This window comes from Protomyctophum bolini (genome assembly GCF_963924005.1).
Source record: "Protomyctophum bolini genome assembly, chromosome: 6".
NCBI lineage: Eukaryota > Metazoa > Chordata > Actinopteri > Myctophiformes > Myctophidae > Protomyctophum > Protomyctophum bolini.
In genome coordinates, this window is record NC_137867.1 from 34,820,778 (window position 1) to 34,840,255 (window position 19,478).

At 41.9% G+C, this 19,478-nt stretch overlaps 1 protein-coding gene across 1 annotated transcript; it reads left to right on the top strand.

The window, feature by feature from the left end:
* Positions 1-244: 244 nt before the first annotated feature.
* cabp1a (calcium binding protein 1a) lies at positions 245-11,939 on the top strand (the record flags this gene model as incomplete). The annotated part of the gene is made up of 7 exons (XM_080767008.1): positions 245-1,003; positions 8,719-8,749; positions 9,092-9,235; positions 10,558-10,667; positions 10,781-10,855; positions 11,487-11,559; positions 11,914-11,939. 7 exons carry the CDS (start codon positions 245-247, stop codon positions 11,937-11,939), a joined length of 1,218 nt encoding a protein of 405 aa, XP_080623134.1.
* Between the last annotated feature and the right edge of the window lie 7,539 nt (positions 11,940-19,478).

A 19,478-nucleotide genomic window follows, 5' to 3' on the forward strand; every position in this document is an offset into this window, starting at 1 on the left:
TGGTGACGCACTGTGCGCGCGCGCGTCTACTCTGTGCGTGCGACCGTGCGTGTCTGGGCGCAGCCGCGCTTCCTCGCCAGTCGCCAGCAATCACCAATCAGGTGGTGAAATTCTACTTTAAACGGGGAGGCTCTGCACGAGGCAGTCGTGCTCAAGAAATTATGAATCGACAACGGATAAAACGGACATTTTATTAATTAAGCGCGCAGACACAACAACAACAACAACAACAACAACAACAGACATGAGCTCCTCGTTCCCTAAATCCGAATCCACGACGACCTCCTCACTGAAATCATCGGCGAGACCGGCGACACACCTCCCTGAACGCACGACGGAGAGCCGTCGGAGTCACCAGCACCACCACCATCACCACCGCACGACCACCGCGGTTCCAAACAGTATCGCCCCACAGGAGGAGTCGTTCTGGTCGGCTGAATGCGATGTCAGTGCACGGAGACCCCTGTGTCACCCATCGCTTCTTCTCAGCCGGAACAACGCCGCGACAGCACGGGGTAAGAACTGCTCCACTCGGCGTGACCCGCAGCAGCAGGACCAAGTTTCAGGAGGAGACCACCACCCACCTGAGGAAAACGGTGAAGCGGAGCGAGGTAGTGTGAGGGAGCGCTCCAAGTCATCCAGAACCACTCATCATCATCGACACCACCACCGCAGAAAACACAACCGAGAGGACCCTCCACCAGCACCACCACCAGACGACCATCGCAGCCACACACACACTCGCACAGTCCCCAGCAGCATCCCCTCTTTGACGGACAGCAACGACGACACGGCGCCTTTCTTCGAACGGAAGGATCACAAGAGATGCAGTTTGTCAAACAGTGGCAGCGACCGTGTCAGTATGATCGCATCCCAGTCCTCGTCGTGTTCACTGGTCCCCTTGTCCAGTAGCAGATCTTCCCGTCGGTCGCGAAGGTCCAGTGCGGCGTCGACCGCATCCGATCTCAATTTGCGCACCATCCTGAATTCGCTGTTTGGACAGGTAAGGCCCTGTAGAGTCAACAAAAAAGTTTTCGGCTAATTATTGGAATAATTTGTATGAATAAAATATACGTTCCTATATTTCCTAACCAGCTGCTCTGCTGGTGGAAAGCCAAAATTATTATTTACATGCATTGCCCGCACACAGGTGACAGTACTTCTACAGTTGTAATTTACACTACACCAGACTTCAGAAAGTGTAGTCTGTGATACAGTCAAGTCTATATGCCTACATTCACACCCTGAGGCCGAGAAGCGACCTCGCCCTGCTGGGCAAGCGCCAGCACTCGCCCAGCAGGGTGATGTTGCTTCTGGAATGAAGTCTGTGCTGGCCAGAACAGGTCAGCAACATATATAGAGATCTAAGGGTGGCAGCAGGGGCAGTGTCTTGAGTGTACAGGGTTTGATAAGGTCTGGCCAGAGCGTGTCTTGAGTGTACAGGGTTTGATGAGGTCAGATCAACATATGGAATGTCAGAACAGGTCAGCTCCATAAAGGGGATCTAAGGCTGGCAGTGGGGGCAGTGTCTTGATTGTACAGGGTTTGATGAAGGCCCAGGTAGGTCCGGGCCTTAATTTCTAGAGTTTTAATGGACAGGTATCAGTCAAAAGGGAGACATCGAAGAGGAAGGGCGGGAGGCGTGACCATATATGGAGGCGTGATGTCACAAGGTGTGACCATATATGGAGGCGTGGCCGACGAACTGACTGGCGGGTTTTGCAGGTTTTCATAGTAATCTGCGACCTTTGGTCGCAATAATATACCGTCAAATGTTCATGAAGACAGCCAGGTCAACCTGACCAAACAATTCATTATATAATAATTAATTCATATATTCTACAACCTAGATTCTCTGTGGGGTTTCCGGTCAGAACAGTTGGCTGGTCAGTATAAGCACAGTAATCAGTGTAGTCAGACTGAGTAACACCAATTGGTTTCGGTTTCGGAAACTTTCGGCACTGTGGGCAGGTGACAAGTCCTACTGGAAAAGAAAATCAGGCTATGAGTCAATCATCCATGAATAGCCTTAAATCAAATTTCATTACAACAAAGACCACCAAACCAACTTAACTTGAATTACATCAAAGACAGTTCTTTGCACACAGACCACAGCAAGAATCCTCACAAAGGTTCATCTTGATGCTTTAAAAGAGATCCTGTTTAAACATTATGTTTATTGTGGCACCTTGCCAGTCTCCTTTGCAGCATCTTTGGAGCTGACATTTGAAGGCTACTTGCTTTCGTATAGAATGTTCATAATTTGAGATTGGATAGGGTGGATGACTCACACCCCAGTTTTTCCAGCCCTATTGGGCATTGAACAGGCTCAGTGTGGAACAAGTCAGATCAGCCAATGGTGTTAAAGCAAGGGATCCGTCTTTCTTCTTGAAAGCATATTGATCAAATATCCTGTGAGTCAATCTGTGAGTCGTGTTGTGAAAAAACATTGGCTCATATTGAATGACGTCTTAGGGGAAACAATTACCGGTATGTGGGAAAGAGATGAGAAAATAATAATAATAATTTGAGACATCCACACACTGTTCAGTTTGAATAATACAAAGAAAACAGATACTATTGCACTGCTTATGGGCTATTTATAGATGTCTCTGCTGGGTGTGCTGGTATAGTAGAAAATCATTGATTTTGCAATAGATGCAACATCATAAGGTTTTGACATATCATCAATGGTTGAAGATCCTTTATTAGAAGCAAGATTTAAAAAGGATTGCCTTAATAGAAAATGTACACAATGTCACAGAATTCCCCCTTTCCATTTATTATATTAATTTCAGATGTTTTTACTTTTTACATAGATTTTTTCCATTGTGTGTCCACTAGGTCACAGTGACCTTGGCTTGTGTTTGTCTGCTGCTGCTGAAGGTAGTGGTTAATGGGAGATAGCGGGCGGGGGGCAGGGAACGACAGTGTGTGTGCGTGTGTGCAACTGTGCATGCGTGAGTGCTTGTGTGGTTTATGTACTTAAAGATAACAGAAAGCTAAATTCGATTTCTGTATTATATTTCTGAAGTCTGTCTTGCATAAGGAATGCTTATTTTCCTTTCTGTGTCACAGTCCTGCTGAATTCCCTTGCGAGGGAAAGTGCAGGTGAGGAATACACTGGGCTGGAGCATGCTGTAAATAAGAATGAACATTACAGGTTAAATAAGTTAAATTTCGTTTTTTTGTTTTTTATAGGGCTTGTCTGATATTTTCACAAGTTAGGAAAAAAGAGCATTAGTACTTAGAACAGTATAATGCACCTGCTGTGATGCACCTGTGAAGCAAAAGTAATCTAGTCAGACACAGATTTATAGTATAGTATAGCTTGCAATATGCATATGCTGATGCTTCAAAGTGTCCCCTTTCTTGCTTATCTTTTAAACTACTTTTCTCCTATACCTGGATTTTGGTGTTGTTATACCACCTTTTTAGCAGACATTCTTATCCAGAAGACCAGAACGACTCACAAAGTGCAAGGTTAGAGTAAGTAAGGTCGAGTAATGTCAGAAAAAAGGTATGTGCTGTAACTATAACTGGTCGAAACTATAACAGATCAAAACCTGGTATTTAAATAACACCTAGTATTTAAAAGATGTGAGGCCTTGAGTGTTTTGAAGTAGTCAAACATATGAGTTGCTGTAGGCAGCTCTGGATGTTGGCTCCAGGCAGCGGCCGCTCAGGGAGAGGGCATCTGGCACAACAGTAGCAGCAACTTTGGCTGACCCTTACAGCGACGATAAGGGCAACCGTCCATTTGTTGCAGCGGCAGGCCCTCCACCCCTGATCCTCACGACCAACCAAGTGAGGTGTGAGTCTGTAGCTCCGGAGAACATCAACTACCACTGGTTCTAAAGGTGTGAACTGACCAGTTAGCATCCCGCTCCGGGACCTTTTCAACCTCAGCCTCCCCATGGCTACGGATGGTCTCTGTAACCTGTAAAACCTCGTACACTGTCCCAGTTCAGAAGTTCCTTAATAAGTACAGGACGGTTGCTCATACATCGCATGCCCTGAAGACCTTTGAGCGACTGGTCCTGAAACCGCGGGTGAGGGACTACCATGACCATCATGCAGTTTGCGTACCATCTAAATGGTAGGTGAGAGTGGAGGACTGGAGGTGATGTGGAGGTGGTGGAGGATGGAAGTGCCAGTTCTGTGGCGTATGCAAAATGATTTACCCCCACACCACAGAGGACCAATGGACTCAGTCAGTCCTTCATATGAAGCTGTACAATGATGCCAACGGTCACTCCACTACCAGCTGTTCTGCTCGGTCCAAAAACGAATGAATGACCAATGTGAATCTTGCTCTTGATATGACTTTCTATTTTTGTCCCTCCTTTTTTTTTTTTTTAATCTCTGTAGCTCCCCCCCCCCCCCATTTTCTTATCTACTGTGTTCTTTATTGTCAGTGCTTGTGTTTTTATGACGGCTGTAATTGCCATGGCGACTGAATTTCCGGATCAATAAAGGGCTATGTAGCAACTAATAATGTAATAATTGCTATGAGACCTAGCAGATCATGTCTGTCTGTGTGTCTGTGTGTGTGTGTCCCCTTTGTGCCCATATATGGAGCTGAGTGATTTGTTTGTGATTGATGCAACACACTCCATATTTGGACGTATAGCTGCTTTGGGGACTCCTTATATGGTTATGGCTAAGTTAAAAACTTAACTTAAAAATAACTAACTTATAAAAATAATAACTTAAAAATAAATCTTAAAAAACCCCAAATATGTACGAGCTGCGTTCGCTTCCCGCGTTTGCGCGTCTTACTGGTGCCTATATACTGTATATATATGAACATTTTCTGACCATTTCTAAATAAGTTCTTGCTTTTATTCACTGTCTCTGCCTGTGTGTTCTCTAAGTGATATCCTTCCAACTATTATCATATAATATCTGTTATCCAGTAATAAACATAGCTATTTCCCAGAATTACAGAGAAGTACAGTAACTAAACAATCGAAGCATGTACGAGAAGTGTGTGTGTGTGTGTGTGTGTGTGTGTGTGTGTGTGTGTGTGTGTGTGTGTGTGTGTGTGTGTGCGTACATGTGCGTGCGTGACTACTTCCCTCCCTCCACTCATTTATACCCCAAGTATTTTTCTATCACTCTCTATCTTCCCCCTCCTTCCCTTCACTCTCCTCCCTAACCTCTCTCTCTCTCTTTCAGTTTGTATTACTCTTCCCATTGTTAGTTTCATTCATACCAGATTGTTTTACCATGCAGTGCACTTCTTCTTAAACCAGCCATATGAACGGATGAGCAGCTTTTTCCCCACATGGGTCTCTGTGAAACTAGAGTCTGCTCTTTTATCTATCAAACCATAGCCTTTACAGGAGAAAGATCCTCATGGTCTTTGTAGAGACAGTATTTTCCTTTGCTATGGGAAACTGCTTAGCATATCCCGTTAGAAAGGTAAGGGTGTTGTCTGTATATTGACAATGTCACCATGTCTTCCTTTGCTAACACTGCTGTGTGTACTAAATGGATTGAGTTTGTGTGGTGTTCTGACTTGAACTAATTAGCCTACTTTGTTGAACATCGATGGACTTAAATGGCATTATGCCAGCATTGCGTGCATGGAAATGTTTCATTTTGCACCTCTTTAAAGCATGTTTATTTGCAGTGTTGTGTAGTAGTGTTAGTTGCATGTGGACCATTACATTTCCCTACTGAGAGATCTAGTATAGAGCGAGAGAGAGAGAGAGAGAGATCTTCAACTTTTTTTGTTTGATTTGTATTATGTCCAAACATGGCGTGACTCGTGAGACATGGCCTCAAAGAAAGCAGTTAAGACAAAAGTCAGTTTTTAGTTTTCATTTTTTATGGTAGGATTTTTTAAGGTAACTCGCTTTCTGTAACATCGGTCTCTCATACTTGTTGATATGAAGATATTTCCGAATATAAATTCTGTAAGCCAGCGTTGCACTGCGTCATTCTAAGTAAATAACTGTCAAACCTTCACAGCAGCGATCAGAGTTTGGCAGAGATGTGGTTGGTGTTCAACGTGATACAGAAGGAAATATCTCATAATGTTTTCTGTAGGGGCACAAGGTTTTCTCTCTTGTGTTCAGCCCAGTGTGTATATCCTGCTCTTTTGTGCATTACAGTAGATGTTCGTCCCGTTTGCCTCTACAGTATGTGTGTTTACTGTCCCTGTGACAGTGTATAGGCGTTGGGTGCCAGTCTACACAGTGTGGCAAGTAAACTGTTTATGATGAATGAGTGGAAAGTTGGCCACATGTGGACGGATCGTCTTTCTCACCTTGTATTTCTGTTTCACACCGTCTGTCTCTCACTCACATAATTATTTTTCATAGAATCCGGAGCACTCTTACAGGGAGCACTGAAGAATGAAGAATGCATTCACTGACATGGATCGACTCCTTCACACATTCCCTCACCAGCTTTGTTTATGTCCTTTCTATCCCGAAGCTACTATGGGTCTCTAACACTGTCTCTGCCCCCTTACCGGCACCTCTCTGGAAAGATGCTCCAGGATGTTGAGCAAAGGTACAGAGGGGTGCTTTCCTGTGAGGAGAGGGGCCAAAGGGACTCTCTAGTGTCCATGACACAAAGCTACACATTCATGAGCAACATACTGGGGTCAACCTGCATCTACCTGAGTAAAGCCTTGGCCAAGGGCAGGCAGCCTGTACGTAAGTGTGGACACGCACAAATGCAAATTTTATATTTTATAATATAAAAGAATAAATATTTAAAGAGACTCGTGTGTGATTCTGACCTAAGCTACCCGCTTATGAGCTGGCAACCGCTAGGGTCTACATTTCTCAATGGAAGACTGCAGAGACCACCTCCAACCACTGCAGATGAAGTTGTTATATTGTATTAACATCTCTGCCATACAAAAATATCAATTTTGTTCGTAGGGTGATCTCTTGACTAAAGATTCCTAAAGGTTGGTCAGGGTCAGGATCTGCTTATTATAAGCAACTTTGGGCTTGTTTTCTGTAAAGTCGCTTGAGAATATTGGTAGTTGTGAGCCTTTTCTTTTTTTTCTATGTTGTTTAAACCGGTGGTTATCAAACATTTTTTTATTCATGTCAAGGACCCCCCAAGTTAATATGACACCCCCGTACCGTATTTGTGTTAAAATATTTTAAAAATATATAAAAAAAATGGTCACTAATAGTCTATTTTAAAAAAATATTCTTTTGGGCTTTTCTCCCTTTATTGAAAGGATATAGTGGAGAGATTGGGAATGAGCAAAGGCCGTCGGGATCAGGACTCAAACCTGCGGCACGCTGTCAGGCCGCAGATTCAAACCAATTTTACGTCATATTGTCTATTTTACGTCATGATGACATGACACAAATTGTGATTGGCCGGAATGAGAGCGCCCCTCACTTCACACGGTGTGATTTATTTTCTTTTTTATGTTTTTTTTGTGGCTTTCACCTTCATTTTATATTTTTGGAGGGACAGACTGACAGGCTGACAGGAAATGGGGAGAGAGATGGGGGGTGACATGCAGTAACGGCCGTCGGGATCGGGAGTCGAACCCACGGCACACTGCCAGACTTGATTACCAACCAAGGTGCCTGGACCGCTGAGCCACGGCCCAGGCCATGGGTGTGATTTTTAAATTAAAGTTAGCGGTTTGCGAGATTGGACAACTACAGACAGCTAGTCTCTGCAAAGCCACACCGTGAAAACAATGTACAATACTGCAATGCAAAGTTCACGATGCTTCAAATGATAATTAACAATGTGTTTTTTAAGTGCTGCACAATGCAAAGGATGAATAGAAAGATGTAATCTGTCAATATGTTTGCTGTTGCATTAGAATGTTTGTTTTGTACAATGTTACCTGTTACAACAGTGTGCAAACTGTGCATGTATTTGAGTTGTCAGACTATCTATAAAAATACTGCACGTCAGAACATTGTATTTTGTCTTGACAGGTGCAAACGTTTTAGCCACCACAGGCTGAAGGATTGATAGAGCTGCTAAAGATGTTGTGACGTGTGTCTCGTCATGTCATCTGATGACGCTTCCATCAGTCCATGTGCCTCCTGTGTTTTCTATGTCAGTGGTTCAGTGATCAGGCAGTTCTTGGGCTTGCACATCAAGACTGAGTGCTGTGTTTACACTTCTCAGTTCTCACTGCTCCCGCTGTTAACCCCTGAGGGCTCTGGGATATGTCTCTCCCTCTCTGTGCCCTTTAAAGGTTGCAGTCATTGTGAGCATGAGGTGAAAAAAAGAAAACGGCAACATTCTTCAGTGTGAGGATGCGTTTCCCAGCCACACTTGATCATTATCGTAGGATTGAGGGGTTTAGCTTATTTCATCAAGAGTGTGAGAGTGACACTTTTTAGTTATGCCATCCTGTACAATTAGGTGTCATTTTCACTTGAGATTCACCAAGTAGATAGAGAGTTGATATGGAGCAATTTGCTGATTCTGGCGTAGGAGTCAAAATGGTCACAGACTTGTCACCGGTATGTTTGAATTTAGGTTACCTTTGCAAACTGAGTGTGGTGTTAATAATGTGGGGGTTATTTAACTAAAAGGAAGGCTTCTTGAGCTCGCAAGATACTTTATTAGTACAATTAACTGGGCTTGTTATGATGGCGTTAAAATATTGTGTTTGTTCTGATGGTGTTACTGTAATTACTTGGGTGATTGAAAACTTTTTATTGAAAGGACATCTATGTTCTGATGCCAAATCTTGTTTCCCTATAGGACAGAGAGCTGAGGCCAGAGGAAATGGATGGTGAGTTGTTTTGACTTTCTCTTCCTCTCAAGATATCTTGAAATCAGATCAGTCAAATCAGGTCAGCTGTGTTTTTATGTGTTTTAGATATTGCTCACTTTACGTAGTCTACTCTCTGTGTGTGTGTGTGTGTGTGTGTGTGTGTGTGTGTGTGTGTGTGTGTGTGTGTGTGTGTGTGTGTGTGTGTGTGTGTGTGTGTGTGTGTGTGTGTGTGTGTGTGTGTGTGTGTGTGTGTGTGTGTGTGTGTGTGTGTGCGTGCGTGCGCATTGATCTGCATGTGTGCTTTTGGTGTTAATGTGCAAAATAGTATCTGAAAACAAATATTTTGAATCTCTCAATCAGAGCTGAGGGATGCATTCAAGGAGTTTGACAAAGACAAAGATGGTTTCATTAGCTGTAAAGACCTAGGAAACTGTATGAGAACTATGGGATACATGCCCACCGAAATGGAGCTCATAGAAATGAGCCAGCAGATCAACATGAACTGTAAGTTGTTTTGTTTTTTACACTATATTACATATAAACATTGGACGTACATTACACTGCAAACTCTTTTCTTAATTTTTTTAACGTTCTGTTTATTACATTTTAGATGTTCTTTTTTAAATATTAACGGTAATGTATCCAGCCTTCATCACTGATGAAGGCTGGATAGCCGAAACGTTGTTTCCTGTTCAAAATGCAAGAATACATTATTGAAATGCAGTCTTTGTGTGTGCGACCCATTACCGTTATTTATTTGATAAAGTCAGAGCGCGGTGGTCACATGAAGAGTAGAGAGTAGAGTTGTTTTACAAATTCAGAAATTGAGAGAGACACAAACAGAGTCACTGCAAACTCCTAAATGTCATCATTTATGTCTGAAATGGAATCCTCATGGGTCTACAGTGTGCACTGCACTCTCAGAGTTAAAATGAAAGCGATTGGATTGTGTCATCACCTTGCCATGATGTAACTCCAAATATTGCTGTTTTTTTTGTTTAAAACAAAATGTTTATTGTTAAAAGGTCAATATATTGGTAGTAATCATTGCTGCTGTAGTAGTGTATACTACTGTAGATCAGTAACACAGGTCTCCCCTTCTCTCCTGCTCTTTAGTGGGTTACACATGTTATCCAATCAGGGGAGAGAAGCCCACAAAGATCATGTGTCAGCTTGTGTTACACATTTTTCTGCTCATTTTTTTTGGGTCACTTCCAATTTCACTTGTTTATCCTGTATCCTCCGGAAGTTCTCTCTCTTGATTTGATGATATTGTTATCCCTTCTGTTAGAACTGGAGAGACCCCTGTTATTCTGGTTGTGGGTTCCGGCCATAGAGTAATAAAAGGATAGCGACCGAACCGGAGCGTTAGCCATGCCCCCCCGCTATTCATTTCGATGGAAGTTGCTCAGTAGCGTTTTGAAGCACCCGGAAGACTGCCGGAAGTACAATTATAACTCAATGAAGTTAAACCCGGACCTCAAAGCCCGGACCTCAAACGTCATACATGACGTCATGAACGTCCGTCCAAAGTGCTGCAGTTCCTCTTTTCGCCAATAGGTAGTGGCAGCTTCAACGTTGGATAGCCTTACTGGCTTAATGTTATTTCCACTCCTACCAGAAACCCGAAAATAGTATTGATCCCAGGCTATTCTTGAACAGACATTACCAATGATTCTCAGAGTAATAGTGTATGCGTAAGCTATTTAACACTTATTTTAACAAAACCTTCAGCACCTTTAATACTCAGGGTTTTACTGTGTTTGCAATACTGTTATATTCTGAATTATATTCAAATTGTATTACATTTCTCTTTTTTTACGAAGTGGGAGGACAAGTCGACTTTGAGGATTTTGTCGATTTAATGGGCCCAAAACTCCTGGCAGAAACTGCAGACATGATTGGTATAAAAGAATTAAAAGAGGCCTTCAGAGAGGTGAGAATCTATAATTGTATTGTATTTATTCAACACTATTCATTTTTACCTTTTCATCCTTTGCTCATTTTGTTCTCTATTTCCTTTTTCTTTGACATCTGGCCTTGTCATAGTTTGACACTAATGGGGATGGAGCAATAAGCACATCTGAGCTCAGAGAGGCTATGAGAAAGCTGTTAGGGCAACAGGTATGAGCACATTAGATAATTTCTCTTACTGTATGTCGTAGGGGTGTCTGACACTGCAGTCAGAAGAAAAATGTAATTTAAATTTAAATTATATTTTCTATTTAAGAGGTTAATGTCTAGTTCCAATCAGTACAAGCACAGCAGAGTTCTGGACCAGCTGTCTTTAGAGACTTATTAGGGCAGGCTAATAAGACTCAACAGTTTCCTCGCCTGGTATAAGACACCAGGATTGGAATTGTCCTCTTTTATTCAACACTGTGATTTAAAAAGTTAAAAAAAAATAATCCTGGATTTGGCGAGTGTGACACCCCTTGTGTGTGTGTGTGTGTGTGTGTGTGTGTGTGTGTGTGTGTGTGCATGCGACCCGTGCGTGCATGTGCACTGTCTACAGGTATGGGCATGTGTTGATATTCTGTATGTGGGCATGTCTATGTGCATGGGTGTGTATGTATGTGTACAGGCATGCACATACAACTATGTTTTTATCGTCTTGTAAAGTGTGCAGAAACTCTTGAGTTTCACTATGAGTAAACTGAAATTGAACTGCGTGTGTGTGTGCGTGTGTGTGTGTGTGTGTGTGTGTGTGTGTGTGTGTGTGTGTGTGTGTGTGTGTGTGTTTGTGAGCGCACAGGTTGGTCATAAGGATATTGAAGATATCCTGAGGGACGTGGACTTGAATGGAGATGGGCTTGTTGATTTTGAAGGCAAGTTAACCTTTTATGCATATACTATAGCCTCATTATACTGCAGTTATATGTGTAATTCTGCCCACTAGACCGACATCCCTGGATGAATCAGAGAGAGTCAGATAACTAGTCAGATCTGACCCAGAATAAGCTATATAATTTCACATGGTGAAGACGTCCTAGAAATGACGTAAAGATCATCCCCATATGGGCTGTGATCTGGCCTAGTCCTGAACGTCACCAGAGTCACCAGAGAATGTCATCATAACGTCATTTGGCTTGCTGGGCTGTGTTATTTTCATGTATACATGCATATCCTGTGTTGGACAAGAAGTACAAGTAAACTTTTGCCATCATCATTTCTTTTCACAGAGTTTGTACGAATGATGTCTCGCTAGGACAAAGAAACTGTTCCGAACATTATTAGCACTGAATGTCATCCTGTGAGCAGCTCTGTATACTTGTCAGTTGAATGCCTCCTAATTTATACTCTAGTTACGTCTAGTACAATGGTGTTGCTTGCCAAAAAGAGCTGATCTACTTGTAGAACAGTTATTTTCGGCAAGCGACACCATCTTGCGTTGGAGTATAATGAACCTTACAGGGGGTGCTGGGAGCTCTGAGCCATCCCAACCTGAATGATACTGGAATTGAAATTCCTTGTCCTCTCTGGAGAAAGGGATGACCTCACACTTTCTGTTTAAAAAATGTTCTTCCTGAAAACGCCTCCAAACTGAGGCAAAGGATTTGCTGTAGCCTAACAGGTGATTGTCGATGTCATAGGTTTCGCACTTTAATTCTCATAAATTATATAAGTTACTGTATGTACAGACTGTTGTTATTTTTTTGTCTGACGACTACATGGCATTATTGTGTCTAGTAGAATGTTCTCCACTTAAAGTGTATATGAATTGGAGACCAAGGTTTATAGATAATATGTAAAAGACGAGTGCTGTGTTGAGTGTATTGAGTTTTTTCCCACTTTGTATGTGCAAACTTGTGCCAACCTAGTTCACTGGTCATGTTCAAAAGTGTCACCGTTTTATCGGAATATCCTTTGTGTTATGTTGGTGCTCCCTAGTGTTGATCTACAGTATATTGTGACTATGTGAACCTCAATGAATTGTCCCTGTGCTTGTCTTGTCCCACAGAAGAAAGCAACACAATCTGGCCTGGGCTATGAAATGAGCTCCCTGAATGTAAACTCCACTCTAAAACATTGTTCTCATGTGTTATTCCTCTTTTTGAGTGGTGCCTAACCGCTCCAACACGCAGCTATGTCTGTCTGTGTCTGTCCCTGTGTACAGGTACCGGTATGTCCATTTCAGCACGGACAGCTGCAGTAGCGCTCTGTGACCTGGGGTGGCACTGTTGGGGGCACACACACCCATTGCCCACTAGTACAGTAGTACACCCATTTAGTAGTATGTGTACTACAGTACAGTACGTATAGTTGCACCGCTCAGTTCACACAGGTGTGATTTTCCTAGGATACATGACAGTTCCATCAATGTTTACAAGCATGGGAATCTCTCTTCCAAAGCTACCAATAATTAAAGCGCTTTACACACTTTTGATTGTGAGATTGACAGCATTTGTTTACAGTCAAACTAGCAAAGTGCTTCTAGAGACTAATGTTTGCGTCATGTGAATTATGTCTTAGAGTGGATGTGTATGAAGTTGTACTTGTTCTGTATGTGTCAACATAGTGTTCACACAGTTTCCCAAATCTGTGTATTTTTATGCATGCCAAAGACAAATAATTCTAGAATACATTATGCACATTTGCATATTATGTGTTTTATGAAATGAACAGGAACTTCTTGTCAAGTTAACTGTAGAAAAACAAAACATGTTTACACAGGAGACGCATTTTCTTCTCTTTCCATCTGAAAATGTTGAAAACACAAAACATGCACAATAAATACCAGAAAAACGAATCTTGTTTATTCTAAAAATACAAAGGTTTATACACCTGCACACACAGCTTTGTTTAAGGTCCCTTTGATAATAACCTTTGCGTACAGCTCACAGCTGTCTTCAATGCCTTGCCTCAATGCTTGCTTGTAACCGTACCTAACATGATTGATGTTACCGGCTACCGAGTGACAGAATACCTACCGAATCAGCCCTGTGTATTGCAAAGTCCACAGGATAGATCAGTTAAAAACAAACAAACACAGAATTTGAAATAACTGCAGCTATTCTGTCATTAGTCACACACACACACACACACACACACACACACACACACACACACACACACACACACACACACACACACACAATGTAATACTAGAAGCTTGACCCACCGCACTCGTTTTCTCAGTGAAGCAAGGGTGAGGAACCAGTCTTCTTGGGGTGTTGTCTTCCTGCAACGACCACTTTGCGCTCTGTCTTTGACTTCACCAGTCTCACAAACGTCCTAGGTTTGGAAATGGTAAGGGCTGAAAAACACCAAATAATGCTGCCACTCTGCGTAATGGAAAACCAGCCCTATTGCACACTGCACAGGCCTTATCCTGAAGAGTCAAACGTGGCATCTTTCCATGGGGGCAGTGTTGGCATTGTTGTATGTCTAGTAGAATTTAAAATAGCCAATCTACAAGCTCACAACATGATGCATTGTGAGTTTGTAGATCAGCAATTAAAAAATGCACAGTATATAGGGTGTAAGTGGTGTGATGACCCATCCTGGTGTTAATGTTGTTGTGATGACCCACCCTGGTGTTAATGTTGTTGTTCTCTGTTCATGTGCAGGAGGAGGGGACCAGCCTGCAGGGGTGTGGCCTAGATGAGGAGGCACACCTGACTCCAATTGGGCTCAGCCTATTTAAGCAGGCTGGTCGAGGCCATTTAGCGTCTCTCTCCTGCCTAGGGAACAATGTCTGGTTTTTGCTCCTTTAAGTTTGTTTTGATCTAAGTTGCTGCACTTGCACATACACCACACTTTCAGACATCCACACATGCAATACACTACTGATCCCACTGATGACTCACACCCCACTTGTATGATTTATAATTATTTGACTAGTTTAAAATAGATACTTGGTTTTTTTGGCATTTACTCCTGTGTGTCGTCTCCCATTTCTGTCATGGTTAAGTCCGTTCATGACAGTGGTTAAAGTGATTTGGATGTAACAAATTTGGCTGGCCCTGGAACCCTCCCAAGGAACCAATGGTCTACTGTAAATTCCAGCATCTTTCCAGAACTGTTTCAGTTTATTACAGCCATTGTGTCCCCAGTTGTAAACAGGTTAAGGCAAGAATACCATAAAAAATCTAGTTAAATCTTTTGTCAAAATGTTACTGTCCTATTCATTGCTATTGTTGTAAGCATTATCATGGCATTGTCCCTTTTCTATACTCTTTAGACTTTCTATAACCATAAGACTACATGTGAACGTAATGCAAGGCATAAGCAGTGTTTGGTCACTCTAGTTTTCAGTGTGAGGATGAGCATAGTAATAGCATAGTAATAAAAAAGAAGTTCAAGAAATATATAAATATTTTTTTCTCCCATGGCTCAAGCTTAAAAAGACACCTGTGATCATAATAACCACCTGTTGGTTCATTATTAACTAGTGTTCTGGGGGAAACATGCAACAGATGTTCACAATCACATGTTAAACAGGCCTATCAGTTTGTGGCAAAATTGCAATAATTTGCCTACACAGCTAAATTAAACTATGATGATTGCATACAGACACAATTTATATTATGTATTGCTTGCATCACTCATACAGATACATGCAGAATAACATAGTTCTAGTAGCAGCCTAGTAGTAGTAGTTGTGACCACTGGTCGCATTTACTATGAAAACGTGCATTTCCTGTCTCCATATATGGTCATGCCTTGTGACATGTGACATCATCAGGGATCTCCATATATGGGAATATATGCGTCGTAGACGACATCACCAGGGGCCCTTCCCCATATATGGGAATGTCAATATATGGCTATCACCAAATGGCCCCCATGGACATCATGGTGACCCTTAGATCTTGTGCATTTTTAGGTCAAAGACACTGACCTCATATAACCCTGGATAACCATACATGGAGAAGACTGGATCATCACCTAGATCTGCATATATGGAGCCGGCCAGCAACTCTACATCTGACCTTAAACCCTTATATCTCCATATGGAGCTGACCTGTTCTGACATTCCATATGTTGATCTGACCTCATCAAACCCTGTACACTCAAGACATGCTCCATATGTGGCCAGTACAGAATTAATTCCATATGTTGATCTGAAAAGGAGCCAGCTTAGGTGGTTCGGGTTAGGATGCCTCTCGGGCGTCTCCCTAGGGAGGTCCTCGACGCACGTCCCACTGGGAGGAGATCCCAGGGCAGCCCAAGGCGCAGTTGGAGGAACGTCTCGGAATCCCCCAGGAGGAAGTCACTAATGTTACTCTGGAGAGGGAAGTCTGGAATACTCTGGTGGAGCTGTTGCCCCCGCGACCCGACTACGGATAAGCAGTTGAAGATGGATGGATGTTGATCTGAGCCCCCATGCCAAAGCACCAGCGCTTGCCCAGCAGTCTGCCGTCACCCAGGCGGGTGTGTGCAAGGGCGAGGTCGCTTCTCGCCCTCAGGGCGTCTTACTGGTACTAGTAGTAGTAGTAGTAATAATAATAAGTCTACGGGTTTAAAGGACAACTTTAGTTTTTTTCAACCAAGGTTCATGTTTTAGGTTGTTATTAGAGAAATTAAAAGATGAGTGTTATTATTAATTGTTAAATACCTGCATCTAATTTTCCCCTAATCGTTTGGTGATGTTTGAAGTCTACGGTGGCTGTCTACTCAGCCTTTAGCCCCTCAGTTAGCGGAGTGAGGTACAGACTTACTTTTTGATTTGTTTGTTTTGATTTCTTTCATGATTTACTTTGTGTCTAGTTGCTTTTTGTTTGGTTTATTTTCATTGTTTGTGGTGCCTTTGCTTCATGATCTGCTTGTTTGTTTATTGAAATGACCTGAGGTATATTGAATCACTGATTAGGATCAACTGTAAATTAAGTATTTTATTGTTGACTCGTACAAAAGTGATTAACTCAAATGCACTGATTTTATTGAAAACTATGAAATGTTTGGTATGATTCTTAAAGTATTTATTCTGTTTTATAGTTTTCACGGTGTTCCATGACCTTCAACTGTACCTGAAGAATAAACAACACCCGTTGAGACCATCCAAGTTCTAATTTCATTCATAAACCGAGGGCGCTAACAAACAGTATCTACTGAATGTGAAGGTAGCCTACTGGGGGGAAGCCACAATGTGTGTCATAGGCTCAATATGTCAGTTTGACACATTCAGTAGAACTCGTGATCTTTTGTGGCCAAATGAAATTTCCTGGGGTTTATTAGGAACTATAGTAAATAATTAAAAAAGAAATCGCTATAAAATGTTGTAAAAAAATACATATTTATCCCCATGCTCGAATGCCCCCGCCCCCTATCAAAAACAGCTAAAATCCCTAAAACGAAAAAAGAAGCAAATGAAAAAGAAATAACACTCATCTTTTACTTTCTCTAATAACAACCTAAAACATGAACCTTGTTTGGAAAAAAACTAAAGTTGTCCTTTATGAAAAGACAAATATGTGTAAAACCTTTTATCAGCAATGGAGGTGGGGTGTGTAATATGATGGGGAAATAGGCTATATGCAGCTTTTATGGACGACAGGCAGACAGGGTATTGTGACATAATAAACCCAATACTTAACAAATGAACTAGACTGTCTACTGATTCAACTCTCTTCCTCACCCTCAGGGACTCACGTTACGTATTATGTTTCTGTTACCATGGCAACAATCTTCATTCATTCATTCTGTACAGACCCAGAGTGCATTGCGTGCGCGCTGTGTTGGACTCCTGTGATTGGACCTAGATTTAGAACGTACCAAACTGGTGAGGGGAGAAAGGGGTTTATATTTCTTTGCTTGCCATTGCACCATATTAATTTACTGGACTGACTGACTGACTGTAATATTTTTGATGATAATGTTACAGGAGGGGGTGAGTTTGGTGGGAATTAATAAAACAAAAATAGTATGAATTGCTTGCTTGTCTCACTCTTAAGTTCTCAGAAGAGTCTTCAGTCTTCTGTTCTCCATAATGCACTCGACCAAACGTCCACCTGCTTTATCTTATCTAATGGCTGAAAAGAGTAATTCCTGAAAAGTCGATTGACTGTAAAAGTTAAAGGGAGCCTTTTCACTTTGGAGAGACAAACTGTTTGCCAGTATCTTGAAAGAAAAAAGCATTAAAAAAAACCATAATCTACCACCATACATGGCTCTATAGTGGAACACGGTGGAAGTTGTTCAAAGTGGCCTACAAGTAAAATTATTGTCTGTGTCTGTCTGTCTGTTGATTGATGTTTTATTTCACAGTATTTAGAATTGGTACATTTCAAACGAAAGCACAAGTCAATACAATAACTAATACTTTGTGGACAAACCATGATAAAGCACTTGTTTATACACACTTGTAAACAAGTAAACACTTGTTAGAACAAGTAAACACTTGTTTGCAACAGGGTCCACCATTTTCAATTCATCAGAACATTTACAAATATAACAAAAACACGTACAGTATGGGGGAAACTATGTGTGTAATGAGAGAGAAAAGCTGTTGCTGCAGCTGATCTAGACAGGCAGGTTGCAGGTTGAAAAGGCCCTCAGCTCTGAACTCTGCAGAATCTGCACCTGATGATAACATACTATCTTTATACATGGGAAAACTGAATCCATTCTCTTTGAATCAAATAGGCTATAGTAATCTCAGAAAGGCAGATGGCTTCTCAGTTAAAGTGGGTGACGATATTATCACATGAAAAGATGAAATTACCTATACCTAGGTTCCATCCTGGAGGCAAAGGTTACAAGGTTTCCTCGACATAGGCATGCATCTCTTGATACCACAGCACCTCAAAGGCCCTTTAAACAAGGCTCCAGACTTCCCAAAACAAACTGGTCAGGCAGCCTCACTCCCCGAACCCACCTCACCCCATTTTGATAGGCTGGAATGGCTATAGGGTTGATGACAGAGAATGTCAACTAAATCCACTCAAACAACACCAGAGGGAGTTCAACAAACCATGCACGTGCAACCCAGATTCGGCTCAAACAAGGGATTGAATTAATTTAGCTCCTATGCCACTAAAATGTGGAACGCCCTAAAATGTGGGCACCTACGGACGGCTGCAATTCGAAACTGGTCCCCTTAATTCAAGTCTGAGTCCCCCCCCCACACCCCATTTTTCCCCATACTGTACTTGTCTTTCCCTTTTTTTACTATGATGATTTCCTGTCTTTATAGAAGTGTATATTTGTAGCCTATACGTCTCTAATGTTCTGATGAATTGAAAATGGTGGACCCTGTTGTAAACAAGTGTAATGCTTTGTCATGGTGTCGTCCACAGTAACAGTTTTTGTATTGAGTTGTCTCTTTCGTATGTACCCAATCAGCATACTGTAATTACAATTTTCAATCAATCAATCAATGAATCAATCAATGAATCAATCAATCAATCAATCAATCAATCAATCAATCAATCAATCAATCAATCAATCAATCAATCAATCAATCACTTTGCATTTGCAAATGCAATAAACACAGCAGTGACAGACAGGGCTGTGATTGGGTAGACCTTCTGTCACTCGGTAGCGGTAACATCATGTTAGGTTGTACCTTTCCCTTGCAAACTAAAGTTCGGTCTAGATCCCATAGCCCGGATGGACGTTCACGCTATGATTGGCTAGTTGGTTGTCAGCCTGCCAGAAATACGAACAGGTCACAAATGAATACGTCGTCAATCAGATTCATATAGTTTTGTTATTAGTCCAAAATTTGACAGCAACTACAGTGACAGGTATGCTGTTTGAGACAGGATATCCCTGGAGCGTTATTGATAGTTACAAACTGGAA